This window comes from Perna viridis, chromosome 5, assembly GCF_037379345.1.
Source record: "Perna viridis isolate PV_CMFRI_1.1 ecotype Kerala chromosome 5, ASM3737934v1, whole genome shotgun sequence".
NCBI classification, from domain to species: Eukaryota; Metazoa; Mollusca; class Bivalvia; order Mytilida; family Mytilidae; genus Perna; species Perna viridis.
In genome coordinates, this window is record NC_142449.1 from 6,057,450 (window position 1) to 6,082,323 (window position 24,874).

Sequence of the window (24,874 nt, forward strand, 5' to 3'; positions counted from 1 at the left end):
TCTGTATAAATATATTTATTTATTTTCTTAATCACATTCTGTACATAATAAATAAAAAGTGAATAAATAGAAAACGTGGAAAATTCAGTATGCCAATAAAATCGAATTGATCCCAGAAATACATATTTCTTTACAGATCAATTGTCATATACTTCTGAAATATGCATGCTTTATCTTTAAGCATTTCAAATGCATAAAATATGAAAAAGTATGATTTACAAATAATCATATTGTAGATATGATTTATGAATATTTAATAAGATAAATGTATGCATATTTGAGACCAATATTTTACATACTAAGGTTTAACACTGACCTTGCCCGAAATGTACATAGTAAACAAACACTTGTAGTAAATGCATACACATTTTGGGTATTAATTTCTATCTGTATTTTTTTCCAATAGTTAAATAGTAAACAGTCATTTCATAAAGCACACGAGCTTATATGGTTATGTTCATAGAATATTCTTAAACAAACATATTATACCAACACACATGAATAATGAATAAAGATCTTTAAGAATCTGAACAAAACCATACTTTTTTACGAAAGAGAAAACTAAATAAGAGAGCAGAAAAAATCACAGAGGTAACAAAACGGGCCACAGATTAGGTCAATGTTTATTATGTGCATCCAGTTTGACAATACTTTAACCGATCAACAGTAGTTTTCTTGTCAAGGTAACGGGATACACTAGCATTAACCTCATCCTCCGCCTCCACCACCACTCCTACGTGGAGGTCGATAGGAACAACTGCTATCACCCATCAGAGGATTATAATCTGAAACATAGAAAGTCGATAGTATTAAATATGAAGACGTTTTCCTTCGTTCAACTACTGTGCACTCAACTTAATGGTACATTCGTTGCACTGTCTACACACTTCTTCAAACAATTGCATGTTATTTTTAAAAAATCACAATACTACCTTTTTTGTTGCTCAATTTTCTTTCCTCTTGTACTGAATTAAAATTCTTATAAAATTTAAGGTTTTGTCCATGAAGGCCGGAGCTATTTTTGCAGCAGCTTACACCCTTACCATTATTTCTAAGCTTTGCTTTAGGTTTCAGTGGCTTACTGACTTCTTGTTCTTCTTTCTGTGAAAAGTAAACAAAACAAACCTAAGTTATGAACACAACATTTCTTAGAGTCAACTGGCGACCAGATAATTGTTCAGTAAGGTTGTACGAATCAAATATTCAAATGGAGACCACACTGGATTGGATTGTTTTCCCCTTCCACATCGATATCTATAAGGAACCTTATTGATAAATGGTATATTTTTCACTTCGATTTTTATCTTTATATGTTATGTAAAAGATGTTTTATCCTTCTGCACTAGAAACAAAACGGCAAAAATGTTGCTGTCGAAAAACCCATAAATCTTTCTGAGTTCGCAATAAGATTTGTATACAAAGTGATGATATATGATTTATCTATCAGAAGTTCTTCAGATTATTGAGCCTATCTAGGAACTCTATTATATAATTTGATCACAATGCAATTTTAGAAACGAAATGAAAATATCTGGTACAAAATACTGTACTGAAGCGACAAGATATCGCCGAACATTAATAACTAACTCATTCTTATGCAAACCAGAGATTCAAAAAAGAGCAAATGTTCAATACGTGACATCAATCCACAGTCTAAACAATTATATTCATCTTTTCCTTATTTTACTTCTTGATACACGTTTTGATAAGACGTAGCGTACGGTGTGGTGTTGGTGTCATTTTTGGTAACGTTAAAATCAGCAAAATGTGACGTCTTTTGTGTATTGCGACGTACATCGTTCTATAATTGTTACATGTGAAAAGAAGTGTGCTTATTTAATTTTTACATCAAATAACACACACGACATGCATCTTTTATTATTTAATTATCCCATTCGATATTAATTTTTCGTATGTTTTGGTCAATTGAAATGATCAGATTACATCCTGATATGGTATACAGTTTGGCATCAACCATTTAAAAATGATTTGAGGAAAATTTTATCCTATGAGAAAAATGTTAGGCATTATGAAAACAAATTTCGTGAAGCGCTAAAATAAGTAAAACACCCTCACTAAAACAGAAAGCAAACAAACCTACAAGCAAAAAAGTCAGTAGCACCCCCACCCACACCGGGAAATCGTATTGTGAAAGCGTATAAAGTGAATCTTTCCTTTTTGGTTTTATACCTCTGTTGTTAAACATTTCGAGAAAACAAAACATTGGCCAATATTCCTCTTTGAATGAAAAAAAATAAGAGCGAAATCTCCCGTTTTTATTATACGACAAAAAAAATGTGCGGTCGTATAATGTTATGGCGCAGTCGTCGTCCGCGTCGTCGTCGTGGTGCGATAACTTTTGTTGTTGTTGCCGAATTGTTCTGAAATATTGATAAGATTTTACCAAAAACTAAGAAGTTATAGGGGGTCAAAGTTGGGCAACACCTAAAACATTTTCATAACTTTTTTTTTTTTTTGGGGGGGGGGGGTCCGATTTCGATTTTTTTTTTTATTTCATTGTATTCTTCAATTGATCCCTTATTATTAATCCTGCCTGCATTTTTCAATTAGATTTTGGATATCTCTTACCTTTTCGAGTTATAAGGGGTCAAAAGGGCCAAACCAGGATAAATCTTTTTTTTTGTTCTGTTTTTGGTCCGATTTGAAAAAAAAATTCAAAATTTGAACAGCTTATTATATCTTATAGCTAAAGAATTGTCACGGGGTAATTAGACGATCATGAAATAAGTTGATTTTACAATATTTCACTAGAGAATGTGTCTACACATTTCAAAATACTTTGAACAGACAGGAGAGCGCGCAAGGGGGGATCCTTTTTCCTGTTTACTTTTCAACATTTCTTTCATTATTTCATCAGAATCACTAAAATCGTAATTTTTTTATTCAATGCGTCCACAGTCGTAATAATTTAATCTAGTATCGTAACTTTTCAATACTGTTTATTGTTTTTTAAAATCGACGTTAAAATAGTTTTTACGTTGCAAAACAGAACATTACTTTGGAAACGTCAAAAATGCGCTTTGTGACATTTTTATTAGACACGGTTTATATATATATATATATATATATATATATATCTATAGAAGGGTCTGAAAAATTCCCAACGAGGTTAAAACTGTCAAATTTGCGAAGCAAATTTTTGGTCGTTCCCTCCGCGGGACTCGAACTCGTACCGCTGTGACATCTATGGCAACACCGCCTGCACTAAGTCCAGCGCCCTAGACTACTCGGCCAGCTAGGCTATATAAAAATATAGCTATATATATATATATATATATATATATATATATATATATATATATATATATATATATATATATAACCCATTTGTTCAGCCTAAGAAAAAAATGAAATAAAAAACCATTGAGGAGGATGAATACATGTTAAAGTATATGAAGAAATCGACTAAACACCATTTGCCTTTTTGAACAATTCATTCGAATTTCGCATGGTGTACGCGTGAATAAATAAAATATACAAATTTTAGATGTTGTGACATTTTGGTTAGACACAGACAAAATGTTGCGCTAAGATATATGTTCAACCAAGTACCATTAGTTTTAGAATATACTATCTGCAGCATATATACATGTAAAATCCAAAATTTCATAGTTATTAGTTCACTCAAAGCTAACGAAAAAAGCTTTTGGTAAAGACTGGGTAGCACGAAACGTGTAAAACGTCGGGAAACAAGACAAAGTGACATCAGAACATATGTGCGTATTTATATACTATTAGACAATACAATTCATTATTTTTAGAATAAACATGATATTCTGAATATTTATACAGTCCTTTAAGCGTGAATATACTTGTTCGTTGTTATATTCTATAACCGTAAGCAAGAAAGTAGCCAATGGCCAACGTCGAAAAAATTAAGATTTTGTGACATAAATGAAATACGGACTAAAAGGTTTTTAACAAAAATACTGATTGAACATTTTATATATATATTTTCATTGGGCTATGTAATAAATTGTCAATATGGTTGATAAAAGTCCCGATTAAAAAAGGAGTTCGCATAACTTTAAAAACAGTGTCTTACATCTTGTCTTCAAATCTGTCTCTTTTCATTTTTACTATGTCCACATCAAAGGGGAGATATTTGTGATATTGTAATATGCTTTAATCTTATCATTACGTCATGAAAAATATGACATCGTCTGCAGCACAAACTGCTCTTTCAAAAAAGGTTTGTTTTATCAAAATACGCCAAGAAACAACTTAGATATATTGGTGAAATGGGAAGCAAGCATTTCTTAATGTAACCCGTCCACATATGAAAATGGACGTTCTTGTGATCGAATAGTGCTTTGTATCCACAATTAACGGCATCTTTCAAAGATTCATGATTGTAATCCTAAAACAACAACCATTTTCGATCATTTTAATATCTATATTGCCTTTGATAACTCCACATTCTAATAGCACTAATTTGGTTTCCGTAACCAGCCCCCGTTCAATCAAATGTGACACCAACAACGTATGCAACGTCCAAGTGTTTTTTTGGATGTGCAAAACATGTAATTTTAACCGTCACTGAATCTGTGCGCACTTTAAAAATGTCCGTAAAAAAAACAAGGAAAAAACAATTTTTAAACAATCGATTAAGGTTCCATTGAAATGGACACAATTTTTGTTTCATTCAGAAATGCAAATAAAATGTCTATTTCTGTTTTAACAAAGGTCTCCTAAATGCGATGTGATATAATTGGTCGAAATTTGAATTGAAGGATATGAGCAGGGGCGGATTCAGGCGGGGTGTGGCTGGCGTGCCCCCCCCCCGTAAAATTTGCAAAGCATGGGTTGTCAGGGGTAGATTTAGGCGGGTTTAGGTTGAAACTTTTATTTCTTGCAAGTTTTACCATAAAAGATATCTGCACTGCACCCACCCTAGAAGAATATTTCAAAAATTAAACCTAAAAACATTTAACTCTGCGCCCATCGCCCTCCCATCCCATCCCCCTTATTCTAAAATCCTCGATCCGCCCCTGATGAGGAAAACCTAGATTTGAGATACGTAATGAAATCGGGCCCAGGACTTCTAAATTTATGAGTTTAATCCGTTCATATGAGCTCCTATTGATTTATGATCAGATTTGTTACCAGACTCCATTAACATGAATTTGCACCGGCTCTTGTTTCTCTTTTTCATATTGAAACATTTTGGTTGTATTAAAACCAAACACTTAAAAATAAAAGTATATTTTAGATAAGTGGATTATACCCTCTCTCATATTAGGCAACATATTTTATACATTTCAATTTCTAAAGATCAAAACAAAACCGTGGTAATTCGGAGGTTGACTTTCAACTTCTATACTCCACGTTCAACAGGGATTGTGTTCGAACCGGGTATCACCTTCTGGGATATATTTATTCAAAATGACTATTTAAGGGTTTTACCCTAAAATAACTGAAAAGGTAAAACATTTCATTCACACAACTCGAACTCGTCTTGGTATAAAGTATTGCTGGAAGTGAGAACCATTTAACTACCATCAGAGGGCTGCTACATTTTATTGCACCGTCCTAATGATATTATACATCTTTATAACTAATAATACATAGATATTTAATTAAATCGGAAATAGACTACAAAATCAGTTACATGAAATGTTTCTTTTACGAGAGATAATGGTGACGATACGGACGCATTCATCATCGTGTAACGACAACTATTTAATTGACACGTCTTTACGTGGAGATAATCAATTCCAACTTCATGGTTATTATTGTAGATTTTTAAGGAAAAACAACCAAAGCTTTAATACATTTCGCCAAAGAAAGACAAGGGGTTCCATAATAACTATATATTTGGACTCTGTTCCGAATAGGTCCCTCAATCCATCTCTGTTCCGAATTGATCCCTTAGTCCATCTCTGTTCCGAATTGATCCCTTAGTCCATACAACTTATATTTGTAGGCATAGAGTACTTCCTATAGATGTCGTTATAATTTTATATTTCTGAATTGAAAGACTAGTATTATATTATATAGAAACACAGCTTGTCCAGTTTTTATTAATTCAGAAGCATTTTGGAAAAACGAAGTGAATGAATATTATAAATTAAATCATCAGAAACTGTTGTCATTTACATTTGGTTTTGTTTTAGTTTTTGTTGTTTTTGTTTTTTACTATTACTCGAAAATTAATCTGTTGCCTAATTGCCTCATTTTTTAAATAGCAGTTTAACAGAGAACGTACGATCAAACATTTACCGCAAAGAATCCTCTGTATTGTAAAAAAGAGCTTCATTTCTACATAACGTTTTTGGAATAATGCGCGGGATTTTTCTATGCTTAGATCATGGCAACCATATTATAAAGAATAATAATTAGCACATTGAAATATACTTTACATTGTGTCCGTACATTTTATTAGACATGATTTCATGCTATAATAAAATACTTGAATCTATTAGAATTCCATCCTCCCCATTTCAGCGAACCCCTTTATCTGTATGCTAATATGCAATAATAATAAAACCGAACTTCTTTAAATCCATGATTGATAGCTAAGGATGAGTAACTCATTTGCAACAGATAAATGGCTATTTTCATATCGTCATTATCAAATTAATAACCCAAAATGGTTTTGTAATTAAAAAGCAACCATAGCGAGTGGGTTATCCTGAAAACGTCACTAGGACATCAAGTTGGGAGTATTTAACTGCCGGGGAGAGCTAACTACATCCACAAGGAACTACCTGAAACATTCTGAATACACTTCATCATGGTAAGTGTTAATTTAATACTTTATATACTGTTTTAATTTTGTGCAGCTTTATTTTAGGTGAATATTATTAGATGAAAAAAGTTTAAATAACAAAAAATCAAAATGATATGTAGAAAACTTTACTGCTCAAAATTGTATTGTTATTAATATATAAATAAATGAAATATCATAAGTAATCGCACTAGCGATGCTGCAAAGTACATTGTATTAAGACGTTTAATTTAAAAGGACTCTCTTGATATGATTTTTTTAAGTGTAAAGTTAAAATTGAATTATCTTCAATATCATTTTTAAGATTCCATTTTTCTACATATCTTTCAAATTCAACTCGTCAGTTTGAAGTCATAAGGACCAACCCATTTCAAATAAAAATTATGCATTCTATTAAATTTCCTAAAACCATCTATGCAAATGAAACTTCCAGTTAAATGGTCTCCTATAGGGTTCGTTTTGTCGTCTAAACAGCTTAAAAAGTGGATCGTAGCGTTGCTAGTTTTTTTTAATATTTTAAAAAATATTTTTGGGAAGACATTCCGGTCAATATACTACTACTTAATGAAGGCCTTTTGATGACCTCTTAAAGTATTTACTACTTTGTGTTTCAAGGTGATGCAATAGTTGCGTTTCACCATATTCGTTTCTTTTCCCTAACGATTCACAACGTCATAATTTGTTTAATTCTTTAAAACTATCAGCACTACTACACAAATGACTTGATAGTAATACATACATTATCATTAATCACTGACAGTGTTACTAACAGCAAGTTCCCTTATTGTTGAGCCCTTTGTCTAATCATAATTTATAAATATACAAGGATTGTTACTGTGATATCAGACTCTTATAGTTACATCTTTTTTAATATACAGGATAATTATATGCCTTAATTAATTCTTGTAAAAGTAAAACTACCATCTCAATATCATTGAATCTAATGTCCTTTTGAATGTTCAATAATATTTACTCTCCTATTAATTATTTCAACGCAGAGGGGTCATTACAACATTCAAATGTACAAAATAAGATGAAAGGAATATCCGATTCATTTTTTTTAATCATATACAAAGTGGTTTTATTTTGCAAGATTCGGATGTCTTATAATCTTATCAAAGAGGACATTTCTAAAAGTCGGACCTAGAACTTTGGCCAAACTTGATAAACATTGCTCTTTTGAAAGCCTGAAGAGTTCAGAGGGGTCATATATTTTTTACGTATGGTATTCAAACAACAACAGTTCCTTTTGTGACTATTTCTTTCCTTGGCAAACATTTCAACCCCTAGGTTTTGCTAATAGTCTCTTTTATTTATTTCATACCCCTTCAGATATATTACCGGGTATTTACAATAATCGGACAGTGAAAGTTATCTAAACGTTCGCCTTAAAAACATTTCATAGCATATATACTTTACTGTAAGTTCGTTTGTATAATATTCATTGCGAAATTTATAACGGTTTTCTTTTAATTCGATATACACAAGAAACAGTTTTTTTCTTTATTAAAAAACCTCCAGCTTGCATTGAAAGTATATGTTATATGTTCTATAAAACTTAAATTGAACTTTCTTTTAGCAGAATGAGTCAAAATCTGTTCATCAGTTTTTACAAGCGAGGACATTACATTTGGTAACTGACGTTAAAAAATTCTCTGGTGGTTGAAACGGTCACAGATTTTCTATCGTTATGATTATCAACCTTGTAATAATTTCCGTCGACAAATACGTGTTGTGTAAATTTAAGAAAAGGCAATGACTTATTTCAGAGAGAGAGTGGAAATTATATAGTTTATGGTTTTGCTTCGTAGCGAGGAACCATGAACTATTCTTGCCCGAGATTATTGTTTTATACGCCAATACAAACTTGACAGTATTCATTGAAATACTTTCTTCACGTAATATACAATCAATGAGATCTTATTTGACCAGGTTAATACCATTGTCCATGTTTTATCAAGGGATTTTCTTTTATTTTTACAAGATACTAAAACATATTCAGCATTTCATTCATCAAACGAAATTATTGACTAACGAAATACGTCTACTAATAGAATAAAACGAATATTAAAGCTGAACACTAATTATCTCTAAAGACCCAAATTTGCTGGAAAGGAATTTTTGATATTTATCTACAAGTATATGCTCTTATACTTAGATTGTGGTTAAATGCTTGAACATAAGATTCTGACCAGATTAAATGTGATGCCCATAAATATCCTTAAATACCACGAATATAGAGGGTATACGTATGTAGCAGGAACCTTAATACCTGTTCATGTAGCTTGTAAGTACTATTTCATTTTGTCTTGTGTCTCTCAAATCTATGCTAATTTGTGATAAGGGACAATGTGATACAATTTTATAAGGATCCTTACACGTGTCCTAAAGTTGTTGTGCAGAAACCAGAAAATGTTTTTGGCCTCTAATGCCAACACTTTGGGCCATAACTCAATCCTAACCTTCTTTTCAATGTTATGGAACCTTGTAGTAAAGTTAAGTATTGATTCATACACTTTTACTAAAGCTACTGTGCAGAAACAGAAAAAATGTTTTATCCATTTTTGGTCCCATATTCCCTAAAGGTTAGGATCAAGACGCCTAAAATCAATTCAATCCTGACTTAGTGATATGAAACCTTAAGATATACATAACCTTTACTCAAATAAACTCTAATTACTGAAAAAGAAAACAGAAAATATAAGTCATATTTGGTATTTCTTTCATAAAACGGATAATGGTCCAAATTTGTTGGCGGGAAACCGGAAATGTTTTTTTCCCTTCATGTCTAAGATCAATCACAATCTGATTTTCGTGGCATGGAGCCATGCGGCACAGTTTCATTGATAACAATATATCCATTTATTGTGTGGCAGCCGATGACCTATTTTTGTCGTATAAGGAGGTAAACCAAAACCGGACTAAAGCTCTTACAAACGCTTCTCTTTTAAATCATTCATACAACACTCTTGTCGGTGGATTATATTATTTAATCTTAACTGCCCAAGGGTGTTGTTGAGAATACTGGAAATATAACTTGTTTTGTTTTTCATAAAAAAAATACATTAATTCAAAAGCTATATATCAACCTTCTCGCGCTTTTTGTGACGTAATTTACTTGAAAAATCACGGAACGTGAAGAACCATAAATCGCGAAAACGACAGAGAAAAATTTAAACAAAAATGTCAAAAATGCAGTTGCAACGAATTTACCTCAAATTGTAGAACATTTCAAGATTAATCTCTACAAAATTAGTAATAGTTAAGGTCTTCCTATACATCTTTCAGCGCTAAACTTAAACATTTAAGCGACTTTTGCAATTGGCCGGATTCTGGTCAGAAAGCAGAAAATAGAAGCTTTCATCAAGAAAACTTGGGATAAAGTACTCTATTCTAGCAATTTGCGAAAAAATCTTAACATTTCTGAAAGAAAGTTATCTGCAGAACGCAGCTATGGTTAACTCATAAGTTTGATTGTAATTAAATGTTCAATAGGTACAGCACTGTTTTTTGGCATGGAGAGAAAGTTGTCCTAGACGTAAAAATTGAAATTGGACATTTACAGGTATAGCCCAATATCCGAAAAAGAACCTACAGATTTAAACAAATGATTTAAATAAATATTTAATAACTGATTATTTTGACCTCCTTGTGTGCTTAATTGAAAACTGGTCCAAAACCGAAAGTCTTAATACTCAGACTAAGCACATCGGAAAACTCCAAGAAATCAAAGATAACGTTTTGGAACGGTTTTTTTTTGCCAATTTGAAAGCAGAGCGCAATTATAAAATCTAAAAAAAACCAGGTTGATTCACTATATTGAAGAACCACTATTAGTAATAAACTTTTGTTCAAATCAAACGTTTAATTTTGGATCCTCAAGATCTAAACTTGAAAACGGTACCCGATATGCATATTCATAATGCATGGTTATAATTAGCATATCAGAGAATTCAAATAAATCAAAGCTTGTTAAAATCAAATATAGACTGGTATCGTCATTTTTTACCTTTCGAAGCTCAAACCTCAATGCTGACAAATGAAAACATCCGAAAAATTGTAAGATTAACATAATCATAATGAAGAATTTAAAACCCCATTGAAAATGGTTATGGAATATTTACAGAAATATATATTTTTTTCAATATCTTTCTTCCCTTTACAATAATAAAACATTTATTTGTATCAAATGCAACAAGGAAATCTTATTAATATACCTGCTTTTTGTTTTTTTCTTTTCTTTTTGTTTTTAGCTTCTGTACTCTTTGTTTATATTTATCTGAAGAAATATTGTGTAAATATGCATCTTTTCCACCAGCATTGCTATCACTATACGATGAGATAAGGAACGTATCTACTTAATAATAGTATTAAAGCCTTTTACAGAGGGATTATTTGAGAAGTATTTTTGATATCTTTATATGTTAATATCATCAAACAATGTAATAGCAGTTTATCAATTAATAAATTTCCAATCCATGTTATAAAAGTTAAAATATTTTATAAACACAAGCAAAATCGACAATTTATTTTTTACATTTTAGAGGTTGGAAACCGTTGTACAACAATGCTTGCTGTTAATTGTCGCAATATTATCTGTCTCCCTTGTCTTCACGGAGTCGGTATCCATGGAAACAGAAGAACCATCTGAAGATGTGCCGTCTGCAGCAGAAGGACATTTTGTTTATGTACAAACTAATTCACGACAGAGAAGAAACGGACTGTCTTTACTCTCACCTCCCAATATGTACCAAGAAAAATTTGCACCATTTTTACATAGAACCCCATCTAAACGTGACGGATTTTGGATTTGGATGCCAGCACAAGGGTATGTTTCAGTTCCAAGACAAGGTCAGGCTGGAGCTAATGGTCGTGGAGGAGCTAATTCTAATCTGTTGAGATATGGTTAAAGACTTAAGACATGTGAAGTACAATTCAGAACAATTACTCAGGATGGTCGCCGAAAAAAATTACCGCTGTTCATTTTCAGCAAAGACTGAAAATCTAACTTTCAATCTTGCACATTCTTATGCATCAATGTGCTTATATAAACGGTAAATAAAAATCTATAACAAATATGCAATTATATTATCTCTAGACCTTCTTCTATATTCAAATTTCAGGTTCCAATTTACCAAGCGTGCTGTTTTGATAACATGGTTCGATAACCCTCACTTTTAATAATGTATTCCCCGGCTCTCCAGTTTTTGCTTTGGCTACTTTGTATGTATGATTTTAGTTACTCTATGTTCTTTGCTGTGTATGTCCCTGGATTACATTCTTTTGATTACCGCTATAAGCTCGGTTCCCTTGATTACTCTGCAAATGCCCAATTGTGAGTTTATCTTTATAAAGAAAAAGCACCATCAGTTCAAAATCAACCAGTCTGACTTTCCTAAATAAATCAACTTCAAACTTAATTTTCAGGCTCATAATGCTATTCTAATAATTTTTACGTTTTTAGTTCTGATATTTATTCGCCAATGGGACTGCCCTCGCTTCCGTGCTTTTTTTTTTACTACCTGTACTTTAGCAATTCATTTGTCCACACCAGCATTCCTCAACATTAAAAAACATTAAAAAACGCGTGGTATTACATTCCAAATAATTGTTAACTCAGCCTTTTAACTGTGGATGATCGTTATTTAAGAGTTATCAAATCAATGTTTTGTTTTAAATTAAAGGCAATATAATTCTTTTCCAATATTGAACAATAAATCACTACTGATAAAAGACATGACAGTTATCTCACATGTCTACTGGACCAGCTATCACACATCCTGTCTTCAAAAGTGTCACCAACCGTTTGTTAAATCCATTAATTGTTAGAGAAAATATAGAACAATCAGTAACAACATCCAAAAGTATTCACGTATAAAATTCTGTCAAAAACTCTATCTTAAATGATGTAAAACATTTTTCAAGAAGTAAATAATTGCTTTTTTTATTGGTTATAATATGATCATTTTCTACTAGGCTAGAGAAATATGATTAGCAGGAATTAATATTACAGTTATTGGAAATTATCAAAGATTTTTACTACCTTATTCACATTAGGTGTCCTGCATTTCATGTGATCATATTGACCACTTGTTACTTAAAGACATTTACCTGCTGATGTAGAAAAAATCAGACTATAATTGAATGTATTCAGGTTACTAGATTCATTGAAAGTTAGTTATTACAAATAGTGGTTACAAAAAGCTAGATTATTGAAAACTAGTCAGATAACAATTGTTAAGTCTAAACTTTAGAATCACTTAAATGCCTCACCAAAACAAATTTGGATTTTTCTTATTTCTTAAACTGAAGGATGGTGAATTTCTCCTCACTCTGCAACCCTCCTTTTTTTTTATTTGGATATTGATATGTTGGGTTGGAGTTTCAGGGTCAGAGGTGAAAGGTCACATTAATGATTACTTCTCTAACAGAAAACATATAAGGATTATATTTAATATAATACAATATTTAGTTTGTTGAACAAGCTCACATGTCCCACACCCCATTGCCATGGCTAATTTGTTTCCATGTTGAAATTAAATAACTTGAGTTGATATTTTGTTATATTCAACTACCACTTATTATGTAAAAAGAAGTACAGAACAACTGTTTAAATAATTCTGATGTAAAAACATTAGAAAAAGAAAATCTGAAACAATAAACATCAAAAGATCTGTATAACAAAATGCACACATATATTGACATGTTGCATGGCACAGTATAAAATGGTAATGCATAAAGAAAAGTAAATTTGGTGTTCAACCATATTGTCAGCCTTTATAAATATAGTATTTAATCTAACAAGGAAGAGCTGCAATCCCTGCTGTGGAAGAACTATTATTTTCTTGGTATTAATTTTCGTGTTTTTTTGTTTTTGTTTTTTTTTTTTCGGTTTAGTAATTCCACCAAATTCCTCACAAACTATTAAATTTCCCCCAAAAAAAACAGTGCTTCTTTATGGGTCAGAGTGTTGCCATATCATCCAGAGTGATCTACAGAAATTGGAAGTATCCCAAAACAGATGCTTCCACAAAATCAAAAGAATACATTGGCCACAGAAAAATGAAGAACTTCTTTGGATGTGCAAAGGCAAATCCATTGAAAAATTGATACTGACACCCTTCTGATGGTACTGCCATGTGTTTAGAATAGCAAATGACAGACTGCCTAAGATACATCTGTGCTAGACACAATCTGGGAAGAGAAAGCAAGGCAGTTGTCGCACTACCTGGAGAAGAACGGTTCTTTCTGAGCTGCAGGAAATTGGATACACCTTTGGACAAGCCCAGCACAATCATGGCAAACAAGAGAGTAAAATGTCCCATTCTGGACGAAGAGCATACATGTAGATAAGGTGAGATGAATAATAAAATGATTCACATGGTGCAGCCTGATACTTTTGGAGGTATGGCACCTTGCGCTACAATTTCAAAGAATTCCATTCACTTTTACTATAGTTATTATCTGTACAACAGGAAAGTGCTTGTTTCTGGCCCGTCATTCCTACTCAGTCCATCACAATGGCAAGGTTCGATCTCAGGCTTCCTCTTGTGGTATGACACCTTGTTTAATTTCATAAAGATCTATACACTTAGACTCAAGATACCATTATACAACTACAAATCAACTTTTCTTTTGGTCGTCTAAAAACATTTTCTATATAGCTATAAAATTGCTACACATATTTCATGAAAGATTAAAATATGATATGACCATGATCATTATTAAAAAAACTGTGTGAAAACAAATTTATTTAAAACACCGAATAAAAAAAGGATGCATAAATTTCTGGTTACCAGTGGTAAACAACAGACACTTACTGGTTTTATTTTCGACCTGTATCCTCCACCCCTCTGGTGATTCTCCCAATCCTCTATCTTTTGTTTTCTTTTTTCTTCTTCTTTCTATCAAAAATACATCATGCCGCTATTTAAAAATTATAAACTGCAAATTGATCAGAATCTAAACAAGAGGCTCCCAGGATCCTGAATCGCTCTCCTGGTTAAATTTTGCCTTTCAAGGGCAATAAAATTAACAAGGAGTTGTCCAACAATTTTGACTCAAGAAGACTTTGGTCCTTATCATAAGAATTATTTCAGTAATTGAAGGTTTCTATCATAGTTTTCAAGATATTGGCTGAAAACTGTAAAAAAAACAACAAAAAACAACAAAAAAAACATCATTTTTCACATTTCAAAGGCAATAACTCTTACAAAGAGCTGTCTAACAATTTCCATCCTTCAAGGCTTTTGTAGGCCTTATAATAAGGATCATTTCAGCAATAGAAAAAATTTGGTTTTGGAGATATAATATGCAAGAAACTACTGTCTGACCCCTATGTTCTATTTTCAGTAATGGTGGCCATGTTTTTCAACAGATCAAAAATCCCCACACTTGTTCTATGCAGAATACCTTAAGGAACATTCATACTAAGTTTGGTTCAAAAAGGTCAAGTAGTGTCAGAGGAGAAAAGATTTGAAAAAATTGTTCAAGATGACGACAGATTACCAATGACGACAGATTACCATCGATGATGGATGCCAAGTGATGGCAATACCTCACACGGCTTTCGGCCAGGTGAGGTACACAAATCATTTTTCACCTTTCAAGGGCAAAAAAAAACTACTGTCTGACCCCAGTGTTCTATTTTTAGTGATGACCGCCATGTTTTTCGTCAGATAAAAAATCCCCACATCATTTCTATGCAAGATACCCCAAGGAACATTCTTACCAAGTTTGGTTCAAAGTGGTCATGTAGTGTCAGAGGAGAAGATTTTGGAAAGAAATAACATCAAAAATAGCAAATAAATGTCAAAAAAGGGCAATAACTCCAACATAGTGTAACACTATTAAAACGAAAATTGAACCACAGATAGATCTCATCATGCTGAACACTTTTATATATGTCAGAATTCGGCTTAACCTAATATTTTTGGAGATATATGCACAAACTACTGACTGACTATTATGTTCTATTTTTAGTAACAGTGGCCATGCTGAGGCGAATCAAAAATCCCCACTTCAGTTTAATGCAGGACACCCTAAAGAACATTCATACAAGTTTGGTTCCAATTAATCAAATAGTGCCAGAGTAGAAGAATTTGAAAGATTGTTTACAACAACAATGATGACAACGACGGACGCCAAGTGATAGCAATTGCTCACATAGCCTTTAGCCAGGTGAGCTAAAAAAGTTTGTAAAAACTGTAAGCAATGCTAACTAAATTGATACCCCACTTTTCATTTGATAATATGCACCTTTTTATGTCAATCAGCAGATATTCTGAATATACACAAGTGCATGAATGTCATACAAAATTGAAGTATGTACTTATGATAGCAAATATTCCTTTTAAACCTTGAAGGGTCCTTATTGAAAATAAAAGATGTTACAGTGTATGTTAAGTTTCACTGCTGAAAAAGTGGCTTATTCCAACACGTACATATATGTTAAATTTGTCCCTCATGGGAAATGCACATTTACTATATGTATATAAATACTGTGTAAAGTTTGAGTGATATGGGTTTTATACTTTTCGAGTTACAGATTACACAGTAGGTACGGTCAACAACACACAGTGTCAAAAAATGGTTAGTTCAAAATGTTGAAAAAGTAGGATAATGAATATTAATAATTTCTCCATGATAGAATGAGCAGATAAATGGAAAGACAGTAGGATGGATGGAGTCGGGTGGCTACTACACCTGTTTTTACCATTGGTGACAAAGGTACAAATGTACTACTAGTACAAGGCCTAAATTCAATATTATTTTAAAGCTTTTAAAGTATAGGTTGTTTTACATCCTGTTAATTAAAAGTATCCAAAAAGGTACTTATTCAAAAAAGTATTGTATCCAAAAAGGTACTATATCCAAAAAAGAACTAGCTCCTGTAGATTATAAGGCTTGTAATTCTTACTCTAGATAAATTTTATACCCATAATTTATACTGGTACAAAAGCCAAAGTCTTATTTGTATTTAGTTTGCTACATCAATATTATGATACATTGTTATATTCTATTTATTGTGTTATTACCAAACTTATCATAGTGTAGAAATAGTGAACCATACAGGTAATATTTTTATCATCATATTTTAACTTAAATTGTGTTTGTTGAAAAGATTGTTGTAAACAAATACTACCTATGAGTTTTTTTAATAGGAGTTAAGGACTCATTCTTGTGATGCTACAGAGTCACATGACCAGACTTACAAGCCTTATTACCAGAATTAAATCTAAATCAGTATTTAACTTGTCAAATCAAAGAATCCTGCTTTACTTCATGACTGTATCTATAAGTTCCATATGATTACATACAATCTTTTGTCTTTCAGCATATTTGGCTGCCTCGGTATCATGTTTCTCCTGTAGCTTCATTCTGGCTCTCTCCATCTGTTCTAATCTTCTCTGAGCAGTATCTGGATCTATCAGTAACATCAAACTGTTCTTTTTAATGCATTAATTGATGTAGTCAAATTATACTTTATGTTCTCTGTGTTAAACAACATATACTACTGGGGGTAAATGTATACACAAGGATTTAGCCAAGATCTCTTAACCATTAGTCAATTATAGGAATGCACTTATACACATATAAACAACTTCTTTCATACATATATACTTTTTTATAACGTAAGGTCAATTTGTATATGCATCATAAGGTTAACTTATTTTTCTTTGGGTTTTAAGATGGAGGTATTTGTTTCAGTAAAAATATACCATGTACATTAAAAAGGTCTATGGAATATTTGTTTCATTGAAATAGTACATTTTTATGTAGCCTGTGGTAAGTTACATGCTGCAGCACACTACATTCAATAGCAGAATACAATTAAGGTACAGTGTACTAATGTGTTGTTCATTGCTCAATTCTTATTCAAAGTTCACTATCTAAAAGGAGACATATGCATTATGAAAACAAATGAATACATCAAAAGGCAAAGACAGTGGGTTATCCCACCAGGATGAAAAATGTCAGCCCAAGCCTAGTATTCATAGAATCTACATGACATGCCATATAGTGATCAAGAGTAATCACAAGAACCAAAGTTACAGCGGTGCAAGCTAGATAATTAGGATTGAGGTGTACAATCTTTCATAACAGGTCAGTTTTACCAGTACACACTCAATCAAATCTTAAAGGGCTCACTCAAAACATTTTTGCTATAGTTTAACTACATGCTTTTCAACTTCACTATTTCAATGTAATAAGGTTTTAGAATTAGTCAGAGGGCCCAACAAGGGGGTCCATCAGAGGGCCCATCAAGAGGGTCCCTCGTTTTGTCATTGTTTGATTGGACAAATATTTCCTCACCAAATTTTTTCTGTTCTATGACATCTTCAGCTTGTCTTTTGAGTTTTCTGAAGTGTGGATCCAACTTTGACTTTATGTACAGTAAAACAACAATACCAAATAGAACAAACCATCCATACTCTTGTAGAAATACTATCACTGAAATACAAAAACAAACGGTATTCATTGTATGGGCATAAAGACTCATTAGCCATAATTTTAAATAGCATGCTTTACCACATATTTTATTGAAATAACATCAATTTTGCATATGTGATATAAGAATTGTTTTCTGCATGCAATAACATTTTAAGAGGGCAAATAACATGTTATCAGCTATCTCGTGAGCCATACTGATGTCTCTCCTGGTTAAATTTTTAAATTGGCAGTTTTTCTGTTTTGAATTTGGTGCAACATTATCATATTGAGCGATAAAAACAAAAAGAAAAGGATAAACTTGTGGATTAACAATCATCCGTTTCATACTGAAGAGCAATGTTGCTATAAGCCATTGGCAGAGTCAAATATAATAGGAACATAAAGAAACTAACAGAATAGATCACACACTTTAGTGTATCCAGAAAAGATGGACGAAAATAATTTATTACTGGCATAAAAATATATGATAAATAAACCTAGCTATTAGCACTATATTGACATCTGCCCAAAGGGCTTTAGGTTGAGGGATGATATCAATTGAGGGCTGATAACAAGTTCAATACAGGGCCTAATCCAGACATCCATGAGAAGTTTTAGAAAATTCTGTTTGAAAACTAACAGTATTGACATTTCTGGCTGTGTAACCTACTAAAAAAACTTCTCCCTGTCAAAGACAAATGGGAGAAGTGAACAAAAATATGGAAAAGTTTTTGCTCATTTCTTCCTTTAGATTACACAGGCAAAATTTTTTCACATGATTTTCACCTGAATTGAGCAAATAAACTAAGTGACAGAGTTCACATAAAATTCGGATGAATGGAGCCTTCACGTGAAATTCACACGAAATGTTCACATGAAATTTGTGTTAGTGAATTTCACATGAAAATCATGTTAATTTCATGCGAATTTCACCTGAATTTCATGTGAAGCTCGATTAACATGAATTTCACATGAAAAATATTTGCCTGTGTAGGCTCTGCAATATTAAAATAGTCATGCATCAATCTATAATTATAATGCTTATGTGATTACTTTTAACATGAAGCCCTCAGATTTATCAAGTTCAAAAAGTAAAATTCCCAATGAGGGTTGTGTGACTTCAATGATCATTAAGCCCAAGGAATAACATCAAAAAGCTCAATGTAACACAAAGTGATAGCCAATGTTTAATAACTCAATTAAAAAGCATACTCAATGTAACACAAAGTGAAAGCCAATGTCTAATAACTCAATATATTACATTTGTTAATAATCGTGTTAAGAGCATGTATATTCCATAAGCTCTGACTACTAATTTTCATATAAAAAAGTATATATAGATTTATATATTGCACAGGAATGTTGAAAATGTTTTAAAAAATAAAAAGCCATTTGAGAACTATGCTATCAATACATACAAGTGGTATAATGTACAAGACAATGTCAAGGGTGAGGATTGTTCTAAACAATCAAGACTTCAATAAACGCTACAAAGTTGACACATTATTTTAATATATAATGTGCTTTTGGAAATAACTCAACAAAATATTATCAGATGATCATGGTGATCTGAAAAGGCTTATATCTATCACACTGAAATGGAGTATATGGAAAATATTAGCAGGATCAATGATCTTACATTGTTAACTACAAAAACCAAAATCCTTCATAATCATCATACATGTTTGTGTAATGGACAAAAATTAAATTAGAAACAAATTAAAATATATTGATGTGTTGTAATCAAAGTGCTATTAGTACTGATGTTTTTTTTTTTTATTCTTGTAAAAATAGTGCTATATACACCCAATCACAAAACTGTAATAAGAAATTTGCATTTCTCATATAATTAAGAACTTTTTTCTTAACTGTTCAAACTGAATGTTAATCTTTAATAATGATTTCAGAGATATGAAAACCTGTAAACCTTTGGAACAGTTCATGTTGAATATATCTCCCTCACTGACACTGTCTCAATGGGGGATTTTTACATAAAAACAATTTTTTTACATAATATTTTAGTTATTTCATATTTTTTTTTAAGAAAATATAGTAATTCTATCCAAGAAACCTACCACAAATCCTACATTTCTAAATTATGTGGGAAATCCCCCCTAATGTATGAATATGATCAATAATACATGTAGCTAAATAGTATTCAACTTCAGTCCGGTTAACAAATTTTGTTTCAATTCACATTTTTTCACAATTTTTTAAACCTCTCAAAACATTTACTTGCAATTACATTCATAAATCTACTTAAGGAAAAAATTTCCTAGATATACATGGGACTTTGAAATATATGCTTTTTATCAATTTGAATTTTCCCAATATTTTTACATGGTTCAAATTACTGCTCTTCACTTCCTGTATATCAATAATAAAATATTTAGATGAAGATTTTGACTGATAAGCTGTTAAATAGAACATACTTAACACAGTTTAAAAGAAACTAAATTTCTTTACAGTCAATATATTACCAAACCTCTTTCAGGGCCAAAAAGAAGTCCCTCAAATCTTCATTTGATTTAAACTCTAGATCTTAATTTAATTTGTAACAATGATAGAACATTGTTAATCTGAATAATTGCCTAAAACATATTTACTGATTTTGGAAGGATTTCAACTGAAAAGAAATTATATGTGGACTATATTCTACGTATTGTTCAGAAACAATAGGGAAGTTTCTTACACAAACTGGTGGCATAAGGAAATTTGATTCTGAAGAATAAAAAACTCAAATAAAATCACATACAACTTCATCAGCCAATCACTGCTGTAAGCCATCTTCCAAAAATGATTTTTTAACCAGAAAAGGGTTCAATCTTTAACATTCTTTGTAAAAAAAATCTTAGTTTAATGGGACAATTTCAGCTGGAATGTGATAAATGATGCATAACTCCCTCTAATCCCAATCAAAGTATACTTGCAAATAAAAAATATGGATAACTGTCATTGCAAAACATTTGTAATATACAAATCATGTCTAACATCAAAACAAAGAGGGATTTCTGAATATCTGGATGAAAGACCATTCATACATAAAACATGCAGTTGCAACTGTCTGATATAAACCTGTACAATGTATTATATTGACACCTGCTGTTTTCTTTCAAGTGTGTTTCAAGTAACCCTTCTTATATTACCAAGTATTATACAGATCTAACCTCTACAAATGATTGGAAGACAACAGTTAAAATTTCAAATTAAATTTTCATATTATTTCAAATATAAAAGTTATTCAAAAGTACAAAATCACTAATGTGTCAATATTCAGTTTTCATTTATACTAAATTTTACTTGTCCATGAATTCAATCCTGCTTATGAGGAAAGAATGATTCCTTTCCACAAGAGTTGAATAGTCAGATGTGCCTAAAAAAACAGATAAAAAGCTTTTCCTCTTTTTTTCTGTTGAAAGTCCCATAACTCTAGAACAAAAAAAAACAAGGCAAGTGTCATTCATTCCTAAATTTGTAATTGTTTCTTTGTGTTTTAGGTAGAATGTCAGTGGTGGATCCAGAAGGGGGTGCAGTGGGTTGGCACCCCACTTTTTATTGGAAAATTTGTCATTTTATGTGTAAAATTGACAAAAATGGCAAAAAAAATATCTTAAAACCCCCTTTTTTCTGAGGAACCTTGGTTGGCACCCCTCCTTTTCAAAGTGTCTGGATCTGCGCCTGAATGTGTTTTAGCATAGTATATTGTGGTTCCCAAAATGTTCTGAGTTATCAGTATCAGCTATCAGTAGATATCAATGGTCTAAATAATTAGTGCCCATTATAATTAGTAAAACTGTAATTTGAAATTAAGCAATTTTGTGTCATTGCTAAAAAATTGTTTATAAAAATTAACATTTTGCTAAGTTCAAAGTCACTAATGGAGGAATTTACCATTTTCAATGTGTATGTACAGATGTATACAGAGGTCTCCACTACATCATGGTAGTAGTTTTTTTCAACCCAAGAATTGCTGGCGTCGAATTCACAAAAAGTCGTAAGTGTGAAATTGATCGTAAATTATGACGTCACAATGCTATTTCCTGTTATGACATCATTACTTACTATCAACTTCACTCTTATGACTTTTTATGAATTTGATGCCAGGCCTCTAGGAAGTGGAGTTATGTTTTGTTTAAAGATGATGAAGTTGGATTCATTGCATTAAACTTATTGATCCAACATCTTGAACACTTGGTAACTGCTTGTCAAATGGTGAGGTAAATTCATGTGCTGAAAAATGAGCCCATTGTATCACTATATCAAAAAAAAAATTGCCTTATATTATACCAACAGTCTGTCCATTGCAGTTTGTATGGACAACTTTAGTACAATAGGTACTGGTAGATAACTTCATCTTTATTCAACTCAATTCAACAGCAATTTCCTATCATATGCATGCAAAGTTCCTTCTTAAAATAAATGTATAGAAATTTATCTAAAAATTCATCATATACATATATGTAATGACCAACTGAGAAACTTTCCTTACAGCAAACACTACATCACTTTCTCTTGGAACTTAGAAATAAAAAAAAACTTTACCTAGACAAAACATTTCATAACAGGTGTTATTTGATCAGAACTACTGTGACATTTTCATAAAAGTTATTTCAGGTTGTTCGCCCTGAATCTTGTTCCCCTATACCGTTTTCACTCACTCAGAGTCCATTCACCCTAAATATAATTTCCAGGTATATGGTCTAAGTAAGTATATCTCATCACTTACAATGTATTGAGATTGTGATTAACCATGGCAATCATGCATGTTTTTTAAACTTTTTTGTTGTATCAAAATCGATGAGAAAATTGAAAACATACAGTAACCATAAATATCAAAAATCAGTTGAACACTGTTTGAAAGCTCTTACTTCCTAAAATATTAATGTTAAACTTCATAATTTTATAAGTAAGACTTTCATTCATACACATTTGAATTACACTAAGATCAAGTAGTTTCATATCCAAAAATTGAAAATCAGTTGTCAACAAAATAAATTCTAAGAAAAGACCTAAGAAAACAATAACATACATTGTAACTGTTTTAGAGTACATACATATTTCAGACCATGACAATAGGAAAATGCATAAGGACAATAAAAACTGTATCATGACAAATTTTACCAATTAACACAACTGACAAGAATTATGAAAGGACTTAGGTGCTTAAATTCATCTGTTGCTTCTGGAGCGTTTAAGGTTTCACCTTCCTCATATTATATATATAAACTACCATACATCAGGTTACAACTCTGGATTAATCCCAACCCTAGATTAATCCTAGAAAGGAGGAATGACCCAGCCATACATTGTATATATTTTTATGAAGCCTAGCTGGCCGTGGTCTAGGCCGATGGAATTTGTGCAGGCAGTGTTGCCATAGATGTCACAGCAATATGAGTTCGAGTCCCGCAAAGGGAACGACCATGAACTGTTCCGTACTACTACACATCATGTACTCAGTTACAGCCCTATATTAATCCTACAAGGAGGAATGACTCAGCCAGCGAAAGCTATATTTTTTATATATAGCCTATCTGGCCAAGAGGTCTAGGCCGCTGGACTTAGTGCAGGTGGCGTTGCCACAGGTGTCACAGCGGTATTATGAGTTTGAGTTCCGCATAGGGAAAGACCAAAAATTTGCTTTGAAAACTTGACAGTTCTAACATTGTTGGGAATTTTTCAGATATATATATTATATTCCATGCAATGTACCAGGGCCAATGAACCCGACACTGGTCTTGTTCTAGTAATATTGTGTTCTATGATTATGGCATAATGCCAATGAGACAGAGCATACGGCATGAGTGTAGGACCACATGAGCTTGCTATTTCGGAAACCAGACACCTGCACATACAAGAAAGTAGTTGACACGAAGAACATGTAGTCACAAAATTGCACCCTATCATTAAAATTTTTAAAATGAAAGGGGGGATTTCTGCACCTGTCTACTTTCACTTTAGTCTTTATTGACTTTGCCGTTCTTTCTTAGAAGGAACATAAGGTATGTTGGTATTTTTATGAGAGTTAAGGTAAAGGGGGACCATAATAATAATGATACTCCTCTATCACCATTTGTACTCATGTAAAAAATTTTATGAGCCTTATAAAAAGCTGAATTAAACATAGAAAGTCATGGTGACCAGAAATAGTGGTATGACACCTATAAACTAAAGTACAATTAACCCTACCAGACGAAAATGTTTGCGTCACAAACTCTGGATTTTTATTTACTAGTGGTTCTTGTGGAACTTCTGGGTTTTCGTCGCCTTCCATTCTTTCATCGACTCCTAATGGAGCGATGTAACCGATGTATCGATTGAAAATTAAAGATTACGTGGTTAAATTTTCTTCTACCGGAAGAATAACAAGAGAGAGTATTTTTGAAATCCCTTTCGGTAATGAAGAATATTCCGGTAGTAATCCCGAACAAAAACGTCCCATTATTAAGTCATGCTTTCTGATGTACGTGTAGCATATTAAATCAACACCTCATATAAATTTGTATGTGGATATGTTATATCTTACATGCAATAATCTGTATTAGGTTATAACCAATATGAAGCTGGTCTCTTTTTTTCCCTTTTAACCAGTTTGGTCGGATCCTTTTGTTTTGCCCATATGGTTGCTTGGTGTAACGGAGATATCAGACATACCAGGTTACATTGGTTTCGTAAAGCGGATATCTATGG

At 32.1% G+C, this 24,874-nt stretch overlaps 2 protein-coding genes across 2 annotated transcripts; one reads left to right on the forward strand and one right to left on the reverse strand.

Annotated features, from left to right (window-relative positions):
- Positions 1-24,563, reverse strand: LOC148615740 (selenoprotein S-like). The gene is made up of 6 exons (XM_088582278.1): positions 24,374-24,563; positions 18,068-18,205; positions 17,071-17,177; positions 14,572-14,655; positions 1,044-1,101; positions 1-785 (listed from the first exon to the last, which is right to left on the reverse strand). Exons 1-6 carry the CDS (start codon positions 24,456-24,458, stop codon positions 709-711), a joined length of 549 nt encoding a protein of 182 aa, XP_088438404.1. The 5' UTR covers positions 24,459-24,563; the 3' UTR covers positions 1-708.
- Positions 6,634-11,827, forward strand: LOC148615741 (uncharacterized). Its single transcript, XM_088582279.1, has 2 exons — positions 6,634-6,760; positions 11,296-11,827. Exons 1-2 carry the CDS (start codon positions 6,758-6,760, stop codon positions 11,659-11,661), a joined length of 369 nt encoding a protein of 122 aa, XP_088438405.1. The 5' UTR covers positions 6,634-6,757; the 3' UTR covers positions 11,662-11,827.
- Positions 24,564-24,874: the final 311 nt, after the last annotated feature.

What these genes read in the sequence shown, in the direction of transcription:
- LOC148615740 (XM_088582278.1), bottom strand. Translation starts at nt 24,458, where the DNA reads ATGGAAGGCGACGAAAACCCAGAAGTTCCACAAGAACCACTAGTAAAT. An exon ending in GACGCAAACATTTTCGTCTG is followed by an intron (nt 18,206 to 24,373) that starts GTAGGGTTAATT and finishes TTTGTATTTCAG; the next exon opens with TGATAGTATTTCTACAAGAG. An exon ending in ATGCTGAAAGACAAAAGATT is followed by an intron (nt 14,656 to 17,070) that starts GTATGTAATCAT and finishes TATTTTTGATAG; the next exon opens with AAAGAAGAAGAAAAAAGAAA.